Source organism: Apus apus, chromosome 1, assembly GCF_020740795.1.
Source record: "Apus apus isolate bApuApu2 chromosome 1, bApuApu2.pri.cur, whole genome shotgun sequence".
Classification (NCBI taxonomy): domain Eukaryota; kingdom Metazoa; phylum Chordata; class Aves; order Apodiformes; family Apodidae; genus Apus; species Apus apus.
In genome coordinates, this window is record NC_067282.1 from 127,044,677 (window position 1) to 127,054,263 (window position 9,587).

Genomic DNA, 9,587 nt, shown 5'->3' on the forward strand with positions numbered 1-9,587 from the left:
GACAAGCTATGATGAGGTGTAAATACTAGAATTATTCCTTCCTAAAAATTGTATCTGTACTTTGCATAGCTGAAAAATCGTGAGATGAAATAGAAGGTAGGAGAGAAGGTCTGAAAATCTTTGTTGTGAGTAAAAGGCAAGAAGATACTCTGAGTGCTGTTTCAACAAAGGCAGAGAGGCTTTGAAATGCCACCTGGCACAAGCTGGTGTCTAGTCCAGTGGTTCCCAAACGTTTTATAGCTGAGCCTGTTATAACAGAATAAACAGTATTTTATATGTCACTGAATCTAACTGCTCACCTGCCTCCAGGCTGCCATCATCTCCCCTTGGCTTCTCCTGGAGTGTCTGTAGTAGCTAAGGCCTCACATTACACCCCTCATAATGTGAAACTTCATGTCAGGCCAGGTGTGCTCAGTTCAATTACACTTCCAGGCATTCTCCTTACTAACGTGCAGGCATCTCAAATGACATAGACCACACAAGTTCTGTGGTGTGGAAAGCTGATAAACACTTTGGCAAAAATATCTGCATGAATCTTAGCCATTTCCCTCCTTTTGTTAATAAGTCCAGTGAAAATAATTAAGATAAAAATCTAATGTCTTGCACTCCAAAAATGCTGGAACAGCATCAGTGCAAATGGAAGGAGAGAAAAATTAAGATGCTCATAAATTATTACAAAACAAGAGAATATTTGGGCTTGGGGAAAACAGTGACACAGTAGGGAGATGTGGCCATTTCCCTTTTCCCTCTTATTTAATGTATTACCAATGCCTTTGTCTTGCAAACACAAGTACAGCTGCACCCCTGCAAGAGGCACACACCCTCCCCAAATATATGTGATCATTTGGAAGTCACCTCAGTGAAAAACATGAACGTTTAAGGACATATCAATGTCCCCAGCTGCGTGTAGCAGCAAGATCAGTGCTCCGTTCTTCATGGTCTGCTCAGAAGAATTGCTGCTGCAAGCAGCAGAAATGTGATTGTATAAAAACAGCAGGAGCAGGCCCTGGGGCTTCTTCTCCCTTTTATCATGGCTTACCCCTCTGTTAACCAGCCAGAAGCTCTCCTTTGAGAGGTACAGACAAGCTGTTAAGAGTATGGGCTGCTATAGTAAGAAGTGCCTTGGATTTGCTGGGTATATACCAAAAAAAAGCAATGGCAACTTCAAGCCAAATCTCCCCAGATATTGACCTGCCCTCATATACAGCCAGTGATCCTGCCACCAAGGAAGTGACTGCAAAATTTTCATTGCTCACTGATGAGGCCCAGAACTGTTTTTACACCTTCTTCTCTAAATAAGGGAGCTGCCTGTGAGGCCTCTGACTGCCTGACCAATTTGACTCCTTTGCTTTCAGCAGCCAATGAAACCCCACTCCTACCTCCAGTCTTGGGTGACAGAATTCATCAAAGCTCAGCCAGCCTGGGAGGACAGCAGGTTAGTGTTACAGCCGTGGCAGGCTTACCTTTGGCAAGCTGTTGATGTCAGAGTGATGATGTGGGGAGGGACAATCTCTGCACTATAAAGATGGGTCAATCGAATATAAACTGGGGCTGACCAGCAGAGAGAAGGATCTACAAAACATGGTCCCCGCCAGTTTGAGTCCTGCTGGCCTGTCTCTGCTTCCAACCCAACTGCTATTGGGCTTCAGTTTCATGTCAGCAATCTCTATTTGCTTTCCAAAAATAAGCCTCTGCCAGCATGCTGAAGAGAGAAAAACTAGAAGGGCGGTATTTTTAGGGCCATTAATTCTGACCACGTGCCCAGGAGGTGAACCGGATGGCCACTGCACAAAGACTTCTCATCACTATGTTCTGCGAAGCCAGCGTTCACCGGACGTTGCCTGCCTTCTTTCTCCTGGGTTTTCTTGCTGGGATTGCTTCAACACATCCAGTTGTAAGCAGAACCAATGGCACATTACTGGAAAGAGGATGGCAATCTCTGTTGTCCAGGTCCATTGCTGGGATGTCAGGGGACAAGTCAGATGTGAACTGGGAGAGTGACTATTTGCTAGGAATCAAGAGGCAGCGGAGGCTTTACTGCAACGTGGGCATCGGGTTTCACCTTCAAATCCTCCCAGATGGAAGGATAAGCGGAGTTCACAATGAAAACCAATACAGTGAGTTGCATCCAGAAATGAAATGGAATAGATGTCACTTGATTGCTGTGAACTCGCGTAATTACCCTTCAGAGAATGCAAATGTTATTACTTGATATTATTAATCTGTGCTACATCTGTTGCCTTTTTAAAGTCTCTGGGATCAATAAACATTTGAATCCTTCAGGCTGAAGCATGTCACAAATGCTTAGACAGATTTAGGTACAATTTATTTTTACTCTGCTTTACCGCAGAAATGAGAAAAGACAAATCAGGCTGAAAACTCTCTGCTGCATTTGCTCACTCCTGTGATCTTTTCATTGAATTCGAGAGTTGTTGCTGAGCTAAGAGTGCATGATTTTTTAATATTAGTAGACTAGCACTTTTGGGACAGTCAGTCATGGAAGGGGCTTGCTTTTCCTGTTTTGCTTTCTCTTATGGGTACTGTTCCATAGCTGTAAGATTAAAAGAAAAACATTAGCCCTATGGATTTGAGTTTCCTGTACAGGGCGGTTACTAAAATCTTTTGCAGCTAGGATATCATAGGGGACTTCAAAATGCAAGCCACTTTTCTCTAAAACTCAGTAACAAACACTCTGTAATTGTAGTATATTAAAAAAAGTAAATAAATTACTTATTAGAAAGCCCAAGAATTTGACAGATCAAAAAAGTCTGTCAGAACAAAAGGATTATATAGCATGTGGCTACAATTGCAGAATTATTTTAAAATCCCATAGCACGTAAGGAAAAAAATAAAAAATTCTGTGTGCTTTTATTATAGTGGACTAAGGAGATAATTCTAATAATGAAAATGTGACATGTTCATTAGGGTTTTTAAATAAATCGATTATATCTGAGTTGCCCCTGATGAGCTAAAAAATCTGTGATATCATTTTATTGAACTTCTTGTCTTCCAGGTCTCTTTGAAATATCCACCGTAAAGAGAGGTGTTGTTAGCCTGTTTGGTGTGAAAAGTGCTCTCTTCATTGCAATGAACAACAAGGGAAAGCTATATGGAACAGTGAGTATAAGTGCAAATAGTTTTTCAAGGTTTAAGCAAAGGTTGCAATGGTTTTGCTTGTTTGTTTGTTTGTTTGTTTTACCTCCTGGAAACCTCTGATTACAAGCAGAGAAAATAGCTTTTCAATTACAAGGAGCCTGCCCAGTCACCAGTGTTATTTAGTGCGACAAGCAACGTGGCTGTTAAAGGTCTGTTATTTTAAAACTTTCCTCAGGGAGCAGCCTAGGAAAATCAATGTATTCTGCAAATAGTATGGGTTAAATATATGGCCTGTTCTAAGGGCTGAAAATGCATTCTAGTAAGATTGAAAACTGTTGATTCTCTTTTTCATTGCATTATTGGAAAAGCAAAAGGGTGTGCTCTGGAAAAAACCCTTAGGAGGTAAAGCGCGTGTATGTCCCTGAGTGTGTGTGTGTGTGATTGCATGCACATGTGTGTGCCTACAGGTGAGTGTAGGAGAGGGACAATTAGAGCTACCTATACTAGCTGCCATTAGAAAAATCATGACCACAGGTATCCCCCTACCAAAAAAGATCCCACTATGAAGAATAAATAGGAAGTCTACCCTACAAAGTCAGCATACGTGCCTGGGGTTATTTTTGTGAGATCAGTCCCAAAGGGTGAGAAAACAATAATGGCTATTAACAGTGGTGTGCAAGTCATACTGAAACACTCCACCACCATTCTCCTCTAGAAAGTGCTAGCTGTGCCATCTAAACGCAATTTAAACTCTGAGCAAGGCACCTCTAGCCTCAACATTCAGGTGCTGTTTAGGAAGCATGTTTGAAAGAACCTAGCTCTGAGCCAAAACAGTGCATCTCAAAGTAATGAATGGCACTGATTGCATTCATCTTCTGGTGTCAAGAAACAACAAAGCCATTTCCTTTGAAACAGCCCTAAATGCAACAAAGCATTTCAGTTACTTAATAAAACACCATATGTTGTGAAGGACGAAGGACGGTAGCTATTACTAATCCAACAGATACCTTCTCACACAGAGGGGGGTATTTTAAGGTTCAAGTCTGATTTCAAGCACCTAAAAAGCACCACAATCCCAGCTGCTTTGCTTGACCAGGTCTTTCTAAAGAAATGCAGGGTCTGACTTCAGAGCTGCCTTTGATTTTTTTTCGCTGGTTCAATCAGTCTTGCTTATTTTCAAAGACATTTTTAAAAGCTGTAAGAGATGTGAATTTCTTCTCTCACAATGCAATTGCTAAGTTAAACTCTTACACATTTTGAATAATATCTTACAAATTTTGGACAAAGATGTCCAAATGGAACAGCAATGGTGTTGTCTCATGTGCCAGACATTTGATGTCAGGGAATTATTCTACGTTCTCTTTTAATTTCCTCAGTGCTCTGTGTTTGTCTTCTGCTTTTCCTTGCATCTCCTCTCACAGATAGCTTGCTCACATTGGATTTATATGATTCAATATGAAGAAATATAAACCTTTCCTGCTGCATGTCTCACTATCAGTTAAATATAATATCAGTAATGACTTAAATAAAAAAAGAAGAAATGTAGGCATCTTTTTCAAATGCCTTATTCAAGCAAATAGCTCTCCCTGAACATTGCTGTTTGTAAGAGAATTGAGAGTTTTGACAGCCAGCATATCATTCTCTTATAAATCTCTTACAGAGGAGATACAGAGATACATCATGTGGGCAAAGGGCATGATGCTGACTGAAACCATTGCTTGCAAATAAAATTATGAAATACATTGTTTATGATGAATTAACTTGATCTGTCACAGGAAGCACGCAGTCCATTATCTGGACAGGTGGCATCTGAGTTCATCTGACACCAAAGTAGCACTGAGGAGTGAGATTTATTGTTGGATGCAGTCACTCTGACAACACCTGTTGCATGCTGCAACAAGTTATTCTGTAAAAATGCCCATCAGAAAAATGGCTCTTATATTCATTAAAGTATTTATGTATTTATGTATTTATGTATTTATTTATTGCTCCTCCATTGTCCTCCCCCCGTCCCCCTTCCTATTCTTTAGGCTGTTTTCCAAGATGAGTGCAAATTCAAAGAAACCTTGCTGCCCAATAACTACAATGCATATGAATCAAATGTTTACTGTGGTGCTTACATTGCACTCAGTAAACATGGGAGGGTGAAGAGAGGAAACAAGGTTTCTCCTGCTATGACAGTAACCCACTTTTTACCAAGAATATGAACATGAGCAAAGTAGAAGATTAAATCCCAGGAAAAACTGTTTCATTTTGCACATGGGAATAATCTCCCAGGTAAAGTATTTATACTGTTCATTGAAAAAAAATCTACATATGTATGTGTATATTTGGTTAAAATATTTGTACTAGATTCATCACATAGCATATGTAATATGATGCTGCTTCTCTTATACCCTGTACAAATTTTACACAGCTGTGTGCCTCCTTTGGTGCTTAACAGAGAAAAATACAAACTGGAGAGCAATGGAAAAAAAGGATTTGGAAGATAAAGAATGGCTGTGGATATTAATCTAATTAATCATAGGTTATTTATTAATTAACATTAATTACCTCAGATAATAATCTTTCTTAGAGAGCTGTTTACATATCTTGGGCCAAATCATCACATGACTGTGCTTCACCAGAACTTCAAGCAGTTCACTCCAGCTGAATATCTGCCTGCATGTCCCCTTCTACACACTGTGTCCTGTCTTGTAAAGTCCTCAATCTATTTTGATCATTAGGGTGCCAATTCCACAACCATTTCTACACAAGTAAACTGTCTACCCTGAGAGCCCCTCTGACTGAAGGGATTATCCAGGGTCTCCTCACATGGACTTGTTGGCAAAATGAAGACTTACAATCAATTTCCCTTAGGAAGGGCCCTAGGCTAAATCACAGCTGGATCCCAAATGCAAAATATAGTTGGAGCTTAGGATTTTAAATATCACCCCCTTGGCATTTTGCGAGCTTAGTTTAGACTCACCTTAAATATAGATGTGTATATCTTTAATATAAATACATGTGTGTATATATAGCCATGATATGTGTAAGCACATAGCCATGCAAGTACATACTTTCAATCAATTGGTTATCCCAGTCTCTGGATGTCCAAGTGCCTTTGTATGTGTACACACGTAAAAGAACACACATATTTAAAGGCACTGTGTTTCATTCAGGCAGAATCTTGATAATCTGTAAGAACTAGAGCTGGTCTCCAGGATGCATTTTATAAAATGCCTGAAATTTATTGAAGCTCCCGGCAAAGGTCTATTTTAGAAAACTTAATTTATTCTGTTTTCTGCTTGAAGTGTATTTGGTTCTTTATCATACCTCACTGAGGTATGATGAGGACAGAGGATTAAGGTTTATACAAGCATGTCTTCCTGGATTGAAACAGAGGAATTTATGCTATAATTCCAATTTCTATCACTTGCAAAGCACTGATTTCAAAGAGAACACAGCAAGCTGTATGAAATACTCTCCAAAGCTCTCCTAGAAGCCTTGCATATGGTGCATAACCTTGCTTCACTATTTTGACAACCTTTTTCCAGATCGCAAATGAAGCTACATTCTCTGTGCCTTTGAAAGAGTATTTTAAGAGGCCCTAAGTCAATAGTCACTATAAATGTCAGTTATGAGAAGCCTTGGGATTCCTGAATTGATGGCGTGTTCCTAAATTTGAAACTAGATTCAATGCAATGTCAGAGCATGAGCATTTTCAGCATAGATGGACCATGTTGGTGCAGAAGCGAACATCTGAGTGCAAGATTATCTCCCACATCCAGCCAAAATGTGGCTGTGTCCAGCCTTGACATGCCATTCTATTTGCAGGGGATGTCTATTCATGATGAATTTGAGCCTTCTGACATGCCTGAAAAACAGTGTCAGGGCCAGATCCTCAGCTGGAGTAAACCAGTCTAGTAAGACTACTAGTTTATAGCTGCAGAAGATTTGGCCCAAAGAGCGTATCTACAAGGATACATCTACAGTCACACTTTCTGAAAAATTATGAAGACAATTGGTTTGTGAACAAGATAGAGTTTTCTAGTTCCTTTTGTGTGATTTAGAGTTGAATGTATTTTGCTCAAATCTAAGTGATGACAACAGTGTAAATTAAGAGGGGGAAAAAAAAAAAAAAGAGTGGAATACAGCTTACAGTACATGAGTGGGACACTTTGGACATAGCAAAGGAAAGTTGTTACTTTGCATTTTCTCGTCTCATAGTATGCAGAGAGAAGCCAAGCTGGCACACCTCATTCATCCACAATGTGTACAGCAGCTTGATTTGAATTTGATGAGAAAAAGCAGTATGTTTTGAGGGGGGGGAGTGGGTCAGAAGAAAGTTTGGAAGATGTCAGACAGTTACATCGACCTAAAGTCCTTCAAGGTACAGACGGGAAGACAGTTGTGTTGAAATACATTAGCTGGCAACTTGTATCCTTGTGGTATATTCCTAATGATCTTTGAAGTTTGAAAAAGAATGGAAGAGTACGTGGACATAGAAGAAGTCACAGTTTGAATGTTGACACACAAGTTTGTTTCTGAGTACAGCTTAAACCAGTGTCCTTAGGATAGGATGAAGTCTGTTCCCTCTTAAGCCAGTGTAGTCTAGAATTATTCATTGTTGCCAGTACTCATAAATCATAGGATAACTGGCATAAACTGTGAGAATCAGACTTGCTGACTCCATTTTGCACATACTGGTCAACAGTGAGAGCAAACCATAGACCAGGTCACAAGAAGTGTTTGGAAGCAGCCTGCTAGGTTGAGCTTGTTCTTAAGAACCTCAGACCCTTGCAGAGGCAGTTTTGATGGGCATTTGAAAAGCCCCCTCAGTCACTCTGCCGAGTTACTCTTTACACCTCTGCTTTTTCCTTATTATATATCAATGCCAGCCAGATTAACACTGAGTTCAATTTTTAAATCAAAAAAGGTCTCCAAGGGCCAGGAATCCTGACTAATATGAATTGTGTCATTGTCAGAAGTGAAAATGAAAGATGACATTGTCAGGAGTTCTAATTGTGGCAGGAAACCCCTCCAGCACAGTAGAGCACTGAGGCCTTGTGGAGTTTTAGACTAGATGGATATGATACTTTGAGAAAGGAACTTCTTAAGTGAATGCATGGCTACATTCAAAAGAGGAATCAAGGCACTCGTTGACACATTGCTACAGACTTGCAAGCAGTCTAGGGGCAGCTCACAGTAGTAGAATGTACTTTGGCAGGTGTGCAAGAAGTTCTGTAACTTGCTTGGGAAATGGCCTGATCCTGTATTGCATCATACTTGATTAGCACAGGAGAAGGAGGATCTAGGCAGACCACCACTCATTCTGCACATGGCAGGATAAAACTGTTGAGCTGGCACAGAGGAAAAAGGAAAAGAAAAAAATCTGTAATGAGAATGTACATGTTACAGAGCCTATGGAGACAATATGGGCATAGTCTGGTAAACTCTGAAGCGTCACTTTCTTTGAAAGAATATTTCCATGAATATGTGACTACATACAGAAAACTCATGAAAGTAAAAGAGTTTCCCAAATGAGAGACAAGTTAGGAATGCAGTGGTCCCTTTGAAAGCTTGTCTCATGGTCTCACTGAGTCATTAAACGGGCCACAAGTTTTGAAAGCATTGATATGAATGTCCCACACCAGCCTGTCTTGCCCATATTTCACACATGGGATTCTCCTGTGGAGTTAATACTATTTTAAAGGTTTCTTCTATAGGCAAATTGCATAATAATTTAAGTTCTAATCCACCTTGATTAGAAAACAGTCTTGACTGGAAAAGTATTATGTACTTAAATAATCTAAGCTTCCCCAGCTATGCAGAGATGAAGACACACACAATGGAAAAGCAGAGTAATTTTTGTATACCTCACTAACTATTGCAATTCCAAGATTTTATTTTGCACAGTAAATAGTGCCAAAGTTCTCACATTTATTTATTTTTTTCACTACAATATACCTCATATTCTGACTCAATATGGACTCACAATTGAGGCTGTAAATTTGCCAGAAATACAAAACTGTCCAATCAATTGTTTGTGAAATTGCTTCTATTTTTATATGTATGTGCTGCGCACAATAGTTTACTGTATTAATGAAATAAACTTTTATACGTTTTTCACAGTGTTTGACTCCAAATCCGTCTTACAATTTTTTTTTCCTTTCTTCAGACCACTGCATTAACACCATCTCACCCCCACCACACACCGTTTTTATTCATCTCTAGAAATAGAGAGGATGTATTGATACACTTAAAATTGTGATATAATTTTGTGTTCTTCAGATTTCATGCCTGGGAAGTCATAAGAGAGTTGTACTTGTTATAGAGAATCTGGGAGTTTCATAGAAGAGAAGGAAAATAAAACTGAAATCTGATTAAAGATGAGCTGTCATAGTCACCTGTCTAAAATCCAATGTTTCTTACCTGGGGAGGTTCCAGAGCTGTTCTCTTGGTAATGCTCTTCAGCGTGTAACTGCCAGTGCATATCCCTCGCCTTATTA

At 39.6% G+C, this 9,587-nt stretch overlaps 1 protein-coding gene across 1 annotated transcript; it reads left to right on the forward strand.

The window, feature by feature from the left end:
• The first annotated feature begins 1,467 nt into the window (after positions 1-1,467).
• On the forward strand, positions 1,468-9,209 carry FGF6 (fibroblast growth factor 6). Its single transcript, XM_051608126.1, has 3 exons — positions 1,468-2,117; positions 3,014-3,117; positions 5,127-9,209. The coding sequence occupies exons 1-3, from the start codon at positions 1,778-1,780 to the stop codon at positions 5,301-5,303; spliced, it is 621 nt and encodes a 206-aa protein (XP_051464086.1). The 5' UTR covers positions 1,468-1,777; the 3' UTR covers positions 5,304-9,209.
• Positions 9,210-9,587: the final 378 nt, after the last annotated feature.

Excerpts from the sequence above, each read along its gene's own strand:
- FGF6 (XM_051608126.1), top strand. The coding sequence starts at position 1,778 with ATGGCCACTGCACAAAGACTTCTCATCACTATGTTCTGCGAAGCCAGC. Across the intron at positions 2,118-3,013 it reads TCACAATGAAAACCAATACA|GTCTCTTTGAAATATCCACC; the intron begins GTGAGTTGCATC and ends CTTGTCTTCCAG. Across the intron at positions 3,118-5,126 it reads AGGGAAAGCTATATGGAACA|GCTGTTTTCCAAGATGAGTG; the intron begins GTGAGTATAAGT and ends CCTATTCTTTAG.